This window comes from Manis javanica, chromosome 6 (assembly GCF_040802235.1).
Source record: "Manis javanica isolate MJ-LG chromosome 6, MJ_LKY, whole genome shotgun sequence".
In the NCBI taxonomy this organism is placed as follows: Eukaryota; Metazoa; Chordata; class Mammalia; order Pholidota; family Manidae; genus Manis; species Manis javanica.
The window spans coordinates 119,120,149-119,136,374 of NC_133161.1; the positions used below are offsets into that span (position 1 = coordinate 119,120,149).

At 31.7% G+C, this 16,226-nt stretch overlaps 1 protein-coding gene across 8 annotated transcripts in view; it reads right to left on the bottom strand.

Moving 5' to 3' along the window:
* The window catches only part of DYNC2H1 (dynein cytoplasmic 2 heavy chain 1), a 347,628-nt gene that overhangs the window by 255,214 nt on the left and 76,188 nt on the right, over window positions 1–16,226 (bottom strand). For 7 of the 8 annotated variants that reach the window (XM_073239361.1, XM_073239364.1, XM_073239360.1 and 4 more), the window contains 9 exons: window positions 15,050–15,257; window positions 11,783–11,912; window positions 8,838–8,993; window positions 7,459–7,718; window positions 6,385–6,631; window positions 5,323–5,474; window positions 4,217–4,361; window positions 2,746–2,848; window positions 2,036–2,203 (listed from right to left, as the gene is read on the bottom strand). In XM_073239361.1, coding sequence (XP_073095462.1) covers window positions 2,036–2,203; window positions 2,746–2,848; window positions 4,217–4,361; window positions 5,323–5,474; window positions 6,385–6,631; window positions 7,459–7,718; window positions 8,838–8,993; window positions 11,783–11,912; window positions 15,050–15,257 — 1,569 coding nt within the window. The remainder of the gene's footprint in view (window positions 1–2,035; window positions 2,204–2,745; window positions 2,849–4,216; window positions 4,362–5,322; window positions 5,475–6,384; window positions 6,632–7,458; window positions 7,719–8,837; window positions 8,994–11,782; window positions 11,913–15,049; window positions 15,258–16,226) is intronic. The other variant, XM_073239362.1, reaches the window with a different exon arrangement.

Genomic DNA, 16,226 nt, shown 5'->3' on the forward strand with positions numbered 1-16,226 from the left:
CTTCTCTTCTGATTATCTATTTCAGAGAAACAAAAACATATGTTCACACAAAATCCTGTTCATGAATGCAAACAGCAACTTGCCCCTTAATAGCCAAAAACTGAAAATGACACAGATGTCCTTCAACAAGGAAATGGTTAAAGAAGGGAAGGGGTAGAACATCTGAATACCTATTCAACAATAAAAAGGAATAAAGTACTGAAACATTCAACAGATATCTCCAGAGGATATTGAGTGAAAATAACATTCTTGAGGGGATGAGAGGGGAAAGATGTGGCTACAGAAGGGCAACATGATAGCTCCTCGTGGTGATGCTCTGTTCGCTTTACTGTATCAATGTCAACATCCTAGCTGTAATGTTGTACTATAATACTGCCAGATGTTACGTTACCCCTGGGGGAAAGCCAAATACAAGGTACATGTGGTCTCTCTCTGTTCTTACAACTGTACGGGAATTGACAACTATCTCAAAATAAGAAACTTTTTTTAAGAAGTTTCAAACTAACTTCCTCAAAAAAAAAAAACAGAATTAGCCTCTACCTCTTCTACACTCCTAACATCTAACATTTATTCCAGACACATTCAGAAAAGTTATATTAGTTATGAAACACTTTGTGTCTTATTTTAATTACCAGTTAAACTACTATGTACTTGCACAAATCTTCCTGGCACCTAAACACACTAGCAATAGTTATCATTTTAAGCAAGGACTTTCATATCTGTATTTGCCATTAGATTACCAGGTTCTTAAGCACAAGAATGTGTCTAGTTTGTTTTTAAGTCTCCAAGATTAAATTTTTCTTAATAAATTATTATTCCACTATGTGAAATTCCTATTTGTCTAAATCTAATGTATATCAAACCTGTATTTTTAAACATTACAACCCTTCATTGAAAAGTAAAATACAGAGGGGAAAAAAGTATATATTATTTATTCAGTCCAATATAGGACACCATGAAAGATGAACTCTATAGAATTCCCAGTAAGACATGATACAGTCTAATATCCAAAGGATATGCCACTTTCTTTTCAAGAAGAGACACTATTAACTCAATTTTCAGACTAAGAAAGATGGCATCATTTAAGACTTCCCCACACTAAGCCATGAGAATCACAAGCCACAATGGCATAAACTCAAAATCAAGCCAACTCTGAACTCTTATCAGGCTTCTCTCAGCATTTCACCCTGCCTGAGGTCCTTTGAACTCTTCTCCTGATCCCAAAACTTAAACAGCACCTAGAAAATTCCTTCTATCAATATCAATATTCTTCTCACCTTCAAGATTACATTTGACTTATGTAATTATGACCCTGGGACCAATACCAAATTTAGAAACATGCAATAGATAGACTGTATTAGATGAATTATTTCTGAAGTCTAGCTTTACACTCTAACCAAATAGAAACTCATTTTGCAGATTGAAAGCAGTTTTATTAGAAAATATTTCCATATTATAGTCTTGTTTATCAAAGGCCCTTTCACCATAATGATTTTCATATTACATGCATTACTCCCATAGCAGTTTTCAAAATGTATATTTATTACTAAGCAGTAATATTTGTAAATGCAACATAGTAGCTATGAATGAATGGTGCTATAATTTGTCATAACAATGGATAAAGCTGGTAACAAAAATATATAAGAAGTTCTGTGCTAATGATATTGTGAGTAGTAACAGGAATGAGAGAAAGGCCATTACTCTTAAGCCAAAGTTCATTATAATCAAATACAGATTTCTCAATGACCTTTAGGTTTCATACATATGTGGCTATTTAAAAAACTATTAATAAAAACCCTTCAGTAAACATGATATTGAATTACTAATGTGTGGCCTGTATCCCCTTTTTTCAGGAAAACAAATATTGTCATATTTTGTTTGGAACATAATTATTGGAATCTAGCAAAAAAAGAGCAGCTCTCGATAAGACAGATCAAGTTTTTGTTTGGACATTTGAAATCATGCTACTAGTAAGAAAAATAATTTTAAACTTCTCATAACATTTAAATATCTATATAAACTGTAACTATATTACCTGCCATATTGTCTAACACATCTGAGCCCCAATCTTCTTGAAACACTGATGTTAAAATGCTGTCAAATAAATGAAGTTCCTTTGCACCAACAATTTTGTCACGAAATAAACGCTGTGCTTCATATGCTACAATTTCTAGTACATAATCTAGTGGATGTTTTGAGGATCCTGTAAAAGGCAAAAATTTCTTTAATTATAACAAAATTCAAATGCTTTAAAAATGGTCTGTTTCCACATAATATTAGAAAGAAATAGGAAATGAGAATCTACATACCACAATTTTTGGCATCAGATAAATGGAAGAAAAGGAAAAAAAGTTAAAATTCATTTTGTTAATGAGTTGGTAAATTTCTTTGATTATTTAAAGGACACATTAAGCACTATTATTTTGAGTTGTTCAATAAAAGAAATTAATCCCCAAAATTACATTAAACATGCTTTGGCTACAAAGAATAATCTCATTCTTCCCAAAATCAAAGTTTACAAGATGAAACATAATTTTAACATTAATTTTTAAATTTAATGTTAATATTTACATTTAAAATCAGTATTTTAATTATAATTTTAAAATACTATAATTAGTTACTATACTTATTTAATGTATTACAAATACAATATACAACATAAATACAAACACACACAGAAACACAGACACTCTGTGGCATTCTAAAGAAAGATAAGTTATTTGAAATCATGAAAGCGAAACTTACCTCCTTCTAAATCATATCTGAATAAGCCAAGAACCCACTGAGTAAGGATGCAAGGAGTAAAGAAATAATGACTATAATCATCAACTGTAAATTTGGCCCGCACCTGAAAACAGAAAATATTGGAAAAGATCTATCTACTGCCTTAGGTATATATTTAAGAAAGCCATAAATTTTTAAGTCACCTTAGACTAAAAGAAATGCCAATCTCTACCAGTGGTAGAAAAGTATTTCAATATATCTAATTACCTTACTTATCTTATATATTATATTTTATGCACTTAAAAACATTTAAGAGGGGTTGTTCATAGGATTCAACAAACTGCCAAAAGTTGTTCATGGCAAAAAATAAAACAAATGGTTAAAAAGTCCTGCTGATGAAAGAAATTTAAAGAAAGCTAACCTAAGGTTTATAAAATGGTGGTTGCAATCCCAAGGCACTCATAGCTATAGGGAAGACCCATTTTCTAATGGTGAGAACCGAAAAGATATTTTATATTCAGTAAGTCCTTGAACTTTTAACAAATCAAAGGGCCACTCCTCAATATATAACCAGTAAAGAGACTGTGCTTTCCTCCATCATTCTTATTCTGGCCTTGCTCACTTAACATTCGAATTAATTTAGAAAAAAGATAAAGGAACTTCTTGTTTTCGAACCTATCCTTCCCCATTTCTACTCCAATAGTATAAAAAGCATCTACAAAACTTCTATAACTTTAACCTATTCCCTTCACCTCCAGCCATCTTGTGAATTTCTATTCATTTTTCAAAATTCATCTCAAAAACTACCACACAAGGCAGTTATTTACTCCCTCTTCTATTCTATCTCTGTAACTTGTGCACATTGTTATTGTTATTGTTATACTTATCACACTTATTAATAGTGTATTTACATAATGAGGTCCCCTCATTAGACTGTGAACTTCCACAAAACAGAGACTCAATCCCTTTGCTTCCTTACAACTAGCACTGCAAAGAGAAGGCTTTCAGTAAATGTTTTCCTCATCCTTAATGCCCATTTTCAAGTATTGTCCCACTTAAGGAAAGATATTTTAGACATTTCCTCACAGGTAATAGGAAAGAAAGAAATATCAAAGACTACTCTCAGGTTTGAAGCCTAAAGGACAGAGAACCAAGAGAAAAGACTACTTTTTTCTTGTGATGCAAGTCAAGAGAAAGATCTAATTTTGGAAAGATGAATTCCATTCTAAATATGCTAAATTTAAGCTGAAGGCATAACCATCCACCACTGATTCATTCATTTAACATTTATTGAATATCTATTAGAAACTGTGTCAGGGAATACAATAGGCACTAAAACACTGAGCATCTGCCCTCACTAGTTTACTCACTAGCAGAAAAGTCTAACAACAGGAAAAGAGCGTCTGAGTATTAACACAGGTCTGGATTAAAGGTAGTCTTTTTTGGAGTGATACCAAAAGACATGAAAACTACAAGAGAAATGAATAGATACCTGTTCATACACTTGTACCATAGAGCCTGCTAGAAGATAAATTTTCGAAGAAGAACCCCAAATAGAATGATTCTTCAGATTTTTATGTAGAACTGGTTCCAAATACGCTCCATAAATTGTCTGTAATTGTTCTCTTTCTGGATAACTAAAAAAGGACATATAGGAAGAAGCGGAAATAAATCAATAATCTAAAATTATTTTTATGTTAGGTTACAGCAGTGTTTTTCAAAATGTGCTGCTCTGAGACCTAGGTATCTCCAAAGTTTACTCAGGGGCCTAGCCCAAGCTCAAGATCACTATTCTGACTTCAACCAAATTAGTTCCTTTGTTATCTGTTGTCAAATACTGAGGGTCCTAATAGAGGATTCCAATGAAACTACTTAAAAACATAATTGTTTGAAAAAAAACACTTTAGAAGGGGCCAAAATGAAAATTCTGCTTAAGAAAAAGCATTTTGAGATAAGTATAGCTGTAATCCACCTCAGAACTATAAAAGAAGGACAAATGAAATCAACTACTTCTCTTAAACCATTATCCATTTTGATATAGCAGATTAATTGGTGGCTGTAATATTCTGAAAGAAAAATGTTAAAAAATTGATGCAGTTATCATGAAAGCATAAAAACACGATTATGTAAGGCAAATTAAATTATAACAGAGGAGGTAGTGCTGAAACTACAAAATTTAAGAATCCCTGTAACAATTATGGACCATGGAGATGGGTGAATGTTTTAGGATTAAAGCTATCAACGAGTAACATGAACTAACTCTACCTTATTCAGATTTAAATTCTCTTTTAGTTATCTTCATAAAATCTGATAGCATTTTTGTTTTATGAATGCCATAAAACATTTAAATGTAAAATCCACCATTCAAATTCCTGATATTGACATTTTAGAACAGAGTTAATACAAAACAGTTCTATTTTATTTCTAATATATAAGAAATGTAGTTTAGGAAGGTTAGGGAAAAAAACAATATCAGAACAAGTTTGACTATTTTTATTTTCTGTATTTTGAAGAAACATCATTAATAATAGATAACTTTAAAAAATGCCAATTTATAAGATGGTCCACCCCCAAACTATACAATGCTAAGATACATACTCTATAGCACAAAGACGAACAATAGAAGTAAATCTGGTAGTAAGCTTCTGTCTTCCCAGTCTTCCTCCAGCTGACATCGAAGCCACAATTTGAATATTTTCTAAACCAACCCACTCCAAATTTTCATCATAAAATCCTTGATATGTCAATACCTATTTGAAAACAAGTGTATTTTAAATGTTTTATGCTTTAAATTTTCTAATCATGATATAAAATTATTTGCATAAAAGTTCATTCTTTCCAAATTCAATCATTATCCTCTACCTAACTCAAGAGTTTAAGATTGAAATATATCTTAAATTCTTATTACATTGAAAAATACTCTTCAGGACCATGCTCAATTAACATTAGATGAATTACCCTAATTTTTAAAATGTTTAGCTCTCCAAATAAATATTAAAATCCAGATAACAATACAAATCTACCAGCAATTATCAAAAAAGTGAAAGAAATCAAGAGAAATGTAAGAAAAATATTTTGGGTTTTTTCTATAAATATTTTATTATATTCTGCAGTTACATAGCAAAGCTAAATTTGAACCTACATAAGCATAATAAGTTCAAATTTAGAAGTTAGGGTTTCTAATGTGACATATATCACATAAGAAATAGAATCTTTCACATGGATGAAGAATGCATCATCTCCAACTCTTACACAGGTAAAGAGGGAAACTAATGGGCTAAAAAAAGCCAGAAAGGAGCACTACTAAGGAAGTCCAAATACTCTCAGAATGCATATCTAAAAACATTAAGCAGAAACTTCTCCAGCTCCGGCACGACCCCTGCTTCTGCTTCCTTCCTTGTCTTAAAGGATAGATAACAAGTGTAGGGTAAAGGTTGTTTTTACTCTTCCTGTCATGTATCATCCCAATGTAATACTAACTTCTAAAACATTAAGATCCAAGACAGTAGCCCTGGAACAAGACTGAGATGCTTCAGGAGACTAATTTCTATGCTAGATAAAACTGACCCTAAAGAGGAAAACAGAATATTTTCTATCTATAAATTAGTGAAATTAAATTATTTCCAGTTATATAAAAACACGTCAAGTGATAAGACTCACCTGCTGTAGGAAAGCAACCAGAGCACTGGTCCCCCATTTATCAAGCTTTGGTAGGTTGATATCTTTTAAGTACAACACAAGTCTTTCACAGTCTTTTGGTCTGTATACTCGACCAGTATTAGTACTGATTACCATGCATGTCTGGCTCAGTTTCTGCAGAAGATGTCGAGGAGTAGTTTGTGCACTACAGTGAACTGTAGCAATTTGAGTGGACCGGAGCTGGGAAAAGGCATACCTGAGCAGCATCCTATGGAAGATGTATGACAATTGATTTTGAAAATGAAACCAACAAAATACTTCTTACATTCAATATAAAATTTCTATTTTATAAATATTTTAGTTCCTAAATTATGTATGCTGATAAGGGGGAAGTGGTAAACATGGATATGGTTTCCATAACTACCAAAATAACTTTCTAATTTTTAGACTAGAAAAAATAACTTAATATTTTAAGGCACTCTCAAGACACAGCAAAAATAATCAAAGTTCACAGAAATAAGTTTGATAAAATATATACAAAAGACACCAACTATTTCCCCACAGCACAGTTGAAGGAAAGATTTTAAGACATTAAGCTCTCCACATTAAAAAAAAATTACAATGATTTAATAGAATTTTTAAATCATTAATAGAAATGTGAAACTAATAATTATGACACTTTTATTTCCAGAAACTAAGTTAGTAGACACTAAAAATAGGCTGAATCTCATTGAATTAATGGCTATTCTTAAATGTAGAACTTCAAGATTCATTTTTGTGTAACTCAAGTAAATAGTAATATGTGAGTATATCTAAGGGCTTCATTTTTTGTTGTGATGGTATGCACAGATTATTTTTAAGATTATCTTCTCAGATTGCTCTTTTTCCATTAGAAAACATATAACCTGGCAGACAAGAGGACATATCTCCTTCCCCAGTCATATTTTAACAAGTAGTGATGATGAAAAGAGTCCTTCATAAAAATATAAGTGTTACTTCAGCCAAAAGAAAGGTAAGAAAAGTTGTCAAATCATTTTAAGAGAGGAGAGGAGCATAAATCCACAATACATGTACCTCATCATTTTTTGTTCTTACCCTTTGCCACATCCTTCTGGTCCTACAAGAATAAATGGCTGTTTAGTATCAGAATTTAACCAAGGTTTGAAATAATCTAGACTTCGTTGCATATCAGGAGTCTGAATGACTGGTAGAGTTTGACCGTTACTGAAATCATCAGCACTCAAGTTTTCTGGTTTCTTCAACACATAAGATGCTAATCGTCCTCTACTTGAGTCATAGTAGGTGTCCATTGGTTTGTGAGAGTCTGGAGGAGATTCTCGGGCCCATTTAAAAACCTTAAGAGGAAAAAATTGTGATAGGTTTTCACAAATTCCAAGCAGAGTATGGGAAATTTTAATTCTTCAAATTAAATGTTCCAAAGTGAATCATCTTAGTTCAAAATAAAGCTCATATACAACTAAACCTACTAAATATCCTTTATAATTAAAGTAACATTTTATCTCAAATATTATTCTCTAAATGATCATTTAAGCAAATAAATAAAAGTGATCTAGTTTGCACATACACCAATGTATAAATATATTCAACTTTTCATTGAGTTCTTATAAACACTAAATTACAAATTATAAAGGGTAGGAATCCTAGACCCTTTATTTGCAGCATCTTCCACAGCTCTCAACCTGTTATTCTTCTAACAGTGAAAACTGTTATCTGCACAAATATAAAGCAGAGAGTTAGCCCTTGATCTATCCTTGAACACCTTTACTTTGACAGGAGAATGTCAGCTTAAAAGCAGCATAACAGTGAGAAACACCCAAGCAGCAGAGGAAACAGGTCAACCTTGGAAAGGAACACAGAACACAGAAAGCAATTGATGGTGGCATTAAAGAAGAAGCAAAATGACAAAAATGCAGAAACATAATGTTGGAGCCAATCTAAAGGAATATATGTCCAATTATTTCAACAGAGGCCAATAGGAAGAAATTCCTTAATATGTAGAATTCAGTTTTATAAACAACTTGGCTAATATACCCTTACATTTATTAAAGAAAAGATTTATAATGATTAATCCATCCTAGCATTCCTAATTGCCAAAACTGTTCTGTTAAACAGTAACAGTGATTAAAAATATTTATCATTCTCAGATTAAAAATGAGTGATTATTCATATGTCCAAATAGGTTCAAAAATGTCTAACAAAAAAGATATAGCCCAAACCTTAGCCTATTAAAACATTATTTTATCATATTTTAATTATATCATAAACTAATTCAAAGGAGAAAATAAGTATATATATGTATATGTGTACATATTTATAAATGTATCATTACTTTACTGAATGTATAATTTCAAAATTAAAAAATTCTATACCTTACATTTACAAATCTCTGAGCAGTTAAGAGTCAATAAAGTAAGGAAAATGTTGCCTGAATATAGATTTTAAATAAGGATTACCTCTTTGGTAAACTCCAAACGTGATTTCACATTCAGATTTCCACTAAGTCCCCTTATGAGATTAATAATAAATTGGTCATGATCTCTGCATCCATGTAGATGTGACAAACCATTCATCACAGTGCCAACCAAACTCGTTTCTGTCACATAGTCATTCTGTTGATTAAAATTCATGGTACAAACAAAAGGTAAGTATTAAACAGATAGACACTCATATATTTTCGAGGGTCATCTTTAAGTTTATCCCTCTATTCAAGCTGTAGGAAGTTTAGATTTTGATTTATATATAAATAAACTGAAAATAAAAAGTAATCATAAGAACACAATTGTATATTTCTAGCTGTAAGTGCTAGAGTCCTCAATTAGATACATGGTTTATTTACTTACTAAACTTAAGAATATAAAATAAAAGGTAAATCAGTGATCACTGGCCCAGAAAGAATAGTTAGTTCCTCATTTCCTCTTACTGAAATAAAAGAAGCTACAGGAAAGAGCTAGACTGATGGCACTGGATGAGAAAGGCTAGTAAAAAGTAGGCTTAAGTGAAAAACTATTTGTAGTTTTTTCTATATACATAATTATTAAATGAAACTTTTGGATTGAGGAGGTATAGATGATTTTGATATGTGGGCTTCTATGTAACCACATCGGGAGTTAGTGGGGAAAAGGGTTCTCATTCTTTCTATAAGTATTTACTGAGAGCCAATTATGCATTAGGATCAGAATGGAGCGCTAGGATTTTTAAATAAAGAGTGAATTAAACAGAGCACTTGCTTTCATGGAACTCAAGTCTAGTAGAGTTAAGAATTTGTGGTAAGAGCTGTACAACAGCAGAACAGTGTTTTGAGAAAATAACTCAGATTGAGGACTCAAGGCCTCTTTGAAAAAGGTGACATTTAAGCTAACATCTGAAGGATGAGATCTGTCTGGCCATAAAGAGAATACAGCATACGCAAATGTAAACCATTGGTGTTAAGGAACTACAAGGTTATGCTTGAGAAGCAAAGGAAGAGTGATTTAAGTCAGAGAGGTTGGTAAGGGCCAGAATATGCAGAACCAATAGGTCATGGTAAGAAGTACAATTTTTATTTTCACCACCTTTAGTGTATTTTTAAGTAAGAGAATAAAATGATCCAATTTGCATTTTAAAAAAATCACTCTGCCTACATAATAAATATTTTCAGAAGACTGGAGAAATGGGAGAAAGAGCAGGAAAAAGGGAGGAGGTGGGTAGAAATCCAGCTGCTTAGGCCATGCTAAGAGCAATAGGCTTTAAAGGTAATATAAAGGAAACACACATATTTTCTTCTAGATTGTCTAACTTGCTAAGTCAATACAAGAGAACAAAGTTCCAGTTATAAATAAAATCTGCATTTGACTAGAGTATCCATTATGATCTAGCTCCCAGAATCTGAACATGGTGAACAAAATAAAGACTAAGAAGGAAGGAAGCCTCAGCACATAAAAAAAAAGAAATTTCAAACAATGAATCTAAACCCAAAACAGAATCAGGATTTTCTAACTGAATCTTTGGTAGTTATATCCACTCTATGACTTAATAATTTTATCCTATCACCATTTCTACTGTTACAAACCCCTACATATCAATATATTCCATCTAGTGTTATATTTCTCACTCTAACATTAATAGCATACAAGATGACCTCAAGGTATTTGCGTTGCAGCACCCTGTTAGGCTCTGTATTTTACATTAATGAAATGACAATGTATCTACTGAAAAGGGTACAATCAATAGGCATCAGCTTTTTAATAAAAAAGAATGTTTCATTCATTCACTAGTCAGTCATTACAATACTTGGTTCTGGTGATACAATAAGGAGTACAACAGGCTTGGTTCTTGCCCTGCAGGTGTTTATTGCTGAATATAAGAAACATGATATAGTCGAAAGACATTGCACGTTGCTGCAGAAGCACAGGAGGAAAGAGGTCACTCAGACTGAGGGCTGCTGTGAGTGGTTCTTTCCCTGAGGCCCCCAGGGAAACCTATCTCATTGGCATCATTTCCTCATGAAGACCTATTCTTACATCTTTTATCCTTAAAAGTCAGAAAAGAAAAAAGTTGAGAAAACTCAAGGAAATTTCCATTTCTATATGTGTCTTTTTCAGTCCAAAATTACTGATTTCTAAATCAAATTCAGATTAACAATCAGATACTTTTAAAAAACTCACTGCTATTTATTTCCTCTATTTTTTTGTTATCTATTTTTCATAAAAGCAATGACATAAAAGAAAAACCAAGAATAGTTGAAAATATCATACAGAATATCTGAAAGCCCTCCATTATCATATCATGCTAAGCTTACATTCATGCTTCAAATTCAAATTAAGTGTGATATCCTTTCTAATCTCTCCTAGATGACAGCTTAATACTCTTTTCACCCTGTCATACTGTAATTATCTTTTACATGTCATTTTCCTCCAACAGACAAACCCTTCTAAAGGAAAGGGATTGTCCTGTTTATATTCAACTCTAAAAGTATGTCTAATGTTATGCTTGACATATAGTGGATGTTCAATAATTTTTTATTGAATAAACATTTTAATAATAGTGTAAACTCACCATTCCTTTTTCTACTTTAGTAATAACTTGGCATTGTTTACAGCATGATATATATGTAGGTATTGACACCACAAAATGTGACAAGGTGGTTTTGCTAGTAAAAATTAGAAAGTCATTCCAATATTTAAGGTTTTTAGGTAAGCAGTACAAGATATTGTGGGTGGGAGAATTAAAATGTTTTAAGACTAACATAATAAGAAGTTATGCTAAGGCATATAGACAGACAGCAATGAAGGCATCTACCGCTCACTCTACCCCCATATTCTAGCAGAGCTCTAATAAAAATCAGCTATAAGTATGTAATATTCTTAATATTATACTTCCTGCCTAAAGGATTGATTATGGAATATTATGGTTAACTTGCCTGCTTTAGAACCCACTGTAAAGCCTTTCCAAAATAATCTCCAATCCAGTTTTCAAGATTATTCCTGTAATTTGGAGACTGATTCTTCAACCAAGATTTTATCAGAGAATTAAGATCCATCTCTTCATCACTAAAAAAGATTAACAAATACAAATAACAAATAAGAACTTCTTTAGGAAAAACTGTCAATTTGCCCTCAAAATAAATTTCTGCTCCAATAGTCATTATTTTACACATGAATCTGCTAGTACTCAAGACTTCAGTTACTTCTGTATGTGTGTGTGTGTGTGTGTGTACACACACACAAATACCAGTCTTTTCTGTAAAGCAAATAAATTTCATCTATATTATATAAGTATAAAATAAAGAATTATGTATCTACAGAGTAGCAAAAAAGTAGTCTAAATCCTTCCTACTCAAAGTGAGCTGTTTGTTAGAAATACAAAATCCCAAAATCTACTGAGGCAAAATCTTCACTTTAACAAAGTCCCTGGGTGATTCAAATGCACATTAGATTTCATAGTGCACTGAATCTTAGTGCATTTTTTAAAATATTTTTCTTCTTCTCTACCCCCAAAATATCCAGCTTCCTAAATCCTCAAGCCACTACTAAAACTCAAAGATCTTCCTGAAGTATAATTTCATTAGCAAGGCACTTCATTATAGAGTAACATCCAATGACTGAAATTAAATAACACTGAAATGGAAAATTTTATCTTGCATATATAAAAATAGTAAATATACTCATAGATTAATAATTTAGAATTGACAAAGCCTCAGGGTTTTGTCATTTTTCCTTTTATTAGCATTTCATAGCAACACTAGTAAGTACTGAGTCTGAATTTCTCCTCCCACATTTATATCCAGTCTAATAAGGAAAAGAGAACTGGAAAGATCAAAAGTAAATCTGTAAATTACATTAGATTGGCTCAAAACAGACAAACTAAAGACTCTAAGCTCCTTCAGAATAAAGATTTTGTTGCCAGTGATATCTCCTCAATGCTTATGGCAACTACAAGTCTTGATTTGTCCATGACAATTCTGATTTACAGTAGTTATCCTAATATAATTAATAGCATTCTCTTTCATTGTGAAAAGGTCCTGCAGTGGAGGGGGTCACTTGATAATATGGGTGAATGTTAAAGCCACTGTATTATTTATGTGAAACCATCATTAAGATTGTATATCAATGATACATTAATAAAATAATAATAATTAATTCAGTCATGGTGAGTATAATGTGCAGCATGGTGACTATAGTTATTAATACTATGTTGCACATTTGAAAGTTGTAGAGCTTAAACCTCAAAAGTTCTCATCAGGAGGAAAAAAATTTCTGTAACTGTGTATGGACATATTAACTATACTTATTGTACTAGTCATTTAGCAACATATATAAATATTGAATCATTGATGTACACGAAAATATAATGCTCTGTGTCAACATAAATAAATAAATAAATAAATAAATAAATAAATAAATAAATAAATAAATAAATAAGATCTGTCTGTTTTTTCTTTTTAAAAAAGTCCTGGTTTGGCCTACTGCACAGCAGGTGTTCAACAATTATCTGCTGAAGAAATGAATAAAACCTAAAATCAAGGTACAACTTAATCAAATGAAACAGTAGCCAAAAATGTTAATACATATGGTTTTATACGAAATCATATGTATTCATTATGCTTCTCACAAACAATACCTAGTTCACCAATAATTTTCAAATCTACAACAATCTGTGGTCTTCTTTTCTGTAAATATCCATGGCATTTCACTTCCCACTTATTTCATTTACATTCTACCTCGTATTATAATTGTTGTTATATTTATTTCAACTCCTCTACTTGAAGGTATGCCCTATAAGCATGGGCCTTCTATAGGTATTACTTTTACCCCTTTCTTTGTGTCTCTCTGAAATGCCTAACTTAGTATCATGTACTTAGAATGCATTCAATAAATATGATAAAATGCATTTATAATTCCTTTATCCTAGTTTTCTCAGAAGATTATAAGACTATATTAAACAAATAAGATAAATTGTATTAAATACTGCTACAAAAGCTATAAATCCAATGCTCTATTTTTTAACAATTAATGTCTCAAAATAGTAATTGGACATCAATACTAGCTTAATATCAATGTTTCTTACAATACTATTAATGAAGGAGGCAAGTAAATAATTTTGGAAACAATTTGAACCAACTGGATAACACAAATCAATGTGTCATACACCTAAAATGGCTTCAAATGGCCCTGAAAGAGTAGAGCACTTTACATAGAATGATAAATATCAAATTCTGAAACATAAATCCAAAAAGTAAAAGAAAATTTTCTAATTATTCATTTTGGAAAATGAAATTAGCTCAAATGTCCATGATCTGGTATGTGCCCATGGCATATGATATCTAAAACTACCTTATTATTCACATTTGTTCTTTAAGCCTCTTCGAAATAAACTGAAGAAAGAAAATGCCAAGTAAAGAGGTTTCCAATCTGTAAAATAACAGGTTGGACCACAGGACCTCTTTTTTTTTTTTTTTTGACTTCAGAGGTTTTTATTTTTAAGGTATCATTGATATACAATCTTATGAAGGTTTCACATGAGCAATATTGTGGTTACTACATTCACCAGTATTATCAAGTCCCCCAACACACCCCACTGCAGTTACTGTCCATCAGCTTAGTAAGATGCTATAGAGCCACTACTTGTCTTCTCTGTGTTATACTGCCTTCCCCATAACCCCTGGTACATTATGTGTGTTAATCATAATGCCCCTTAATCCCCTTCTCCCTCCCTCCCCACCCACCCTCACCATCCCCTTCCCTTTGGTAACTACTAGTCCCTTCTTGGATTCACAGGACCTCTTAAACCTAGGTTAGCTCTAAAATTCCATGAATCTAAGATTCAATGATTAAAATATTGCTACTTAGCTTTAAGTTATGAGCCTCTAGCTCATAACTAGTATGCTCATTTCTCTAAACTCAATAATAATATTTAAATAAACTACAAAAAAAAATTTAAACACTTGCTGTTTCACTTAAGCAAACAAAAAATAGTGATTATATTATTAAACTGCTGAAATAGTTCAATTGCAATAAAACAGGAACTCTCCGAATGAATTAAAATCTAACAAAAAAAAGTCAACCAAAAATGAGGAAAACAAATACTTATACATTATTCATACAACATGTATTTCACTTAGCTATAAAACCAAAGTAATAACTGAAGAATACTCTAATATAATATAGGCAAATGCTCCATATTTTACCTAAGAAAGATCATTCCCATTCTAGATATTGTGGCTGGCGAGGCACAACTTAAATCATGAGTTTCAAATACAAAATTAACATTTGGGCCAAACTGAATCCTTTCTCCACTGGGCATAGTGAGTAGTCGATTATCATCCAGAACAGAATTCAGAGATTCTATCCATTCAGGGTCAATATCACCATCACAGATTATCCATGAGCTGACATCTTTCAAACCAAAAAGATGAAGATAAATAAAACTATAGGCAGTGATAATAAGTAAAAACAAGGAATAATTATCTTATTCTTTAGAAGTGACTTCCATAAGTATTGTATTACTAAAGCTGAATATAAAGAATTAAAAAGTTGAACAAGTTGAAATCTTTCAGGTGAATTGGTACTACAAATGTTCTAGAAAACCCAATGTCACTCCTGCTCAACTGGCCAAACACTATTATACACCAGGTGATAACATTCCATTTACCTATGACCACACAGAATTAGAATCTCATTAAAAGAAAACATGGTGTATAAAACTTAGGTTTTTCTATTCTCATAACCTTGTGAGATAGTCTTCAGAACTTTTGGCTTCTACCATGTCATAAGAATGCATAAATGCTATCTATATAATATCTCTTTTAGAAAATATAAGAAACCCATATCTTCAGTGCCCAACTAAGAAATAAAAAATGTACTACTGTCAAATTTCTTTGACGTATAAAAAGGTGACTTTAAAGGGGAGAAGCAGTGAACAAGCAGTGTACACAAGTCTTTTCAGATACAAACTATTTTTATCCATCCTTCCTAAAATAAGAGTGGTTTCAAGTTGTACTTGAACCTTTGAAACAATTTAAAGAGGAAAATATTACCAATAAAAGTGTGAGAAATAAGTACAGGTGATATCTGAATCTTACTGAGTGTGATATTATTGACTATATTGAAAATGAAGAGACTACATTGAAAATCCCTTCCAGTACCTTAGAGTTCTGAACATTTCACTCACTGATTTAGGAAAAAAACTATTAATAAAATTATGACCCAATGAAGAGTAGGAAGCTTTCTCAGATTCTAGTCAAAAATTCTCTTAAACACCAAGCTAGTAAATTCAGACCAGGAACGTATACTATTTTGTGGCTTAAATTTTCAAAATTATTCAAAACACTGTATTCAAACTGATGAGTTAAAAGTGTTCATACA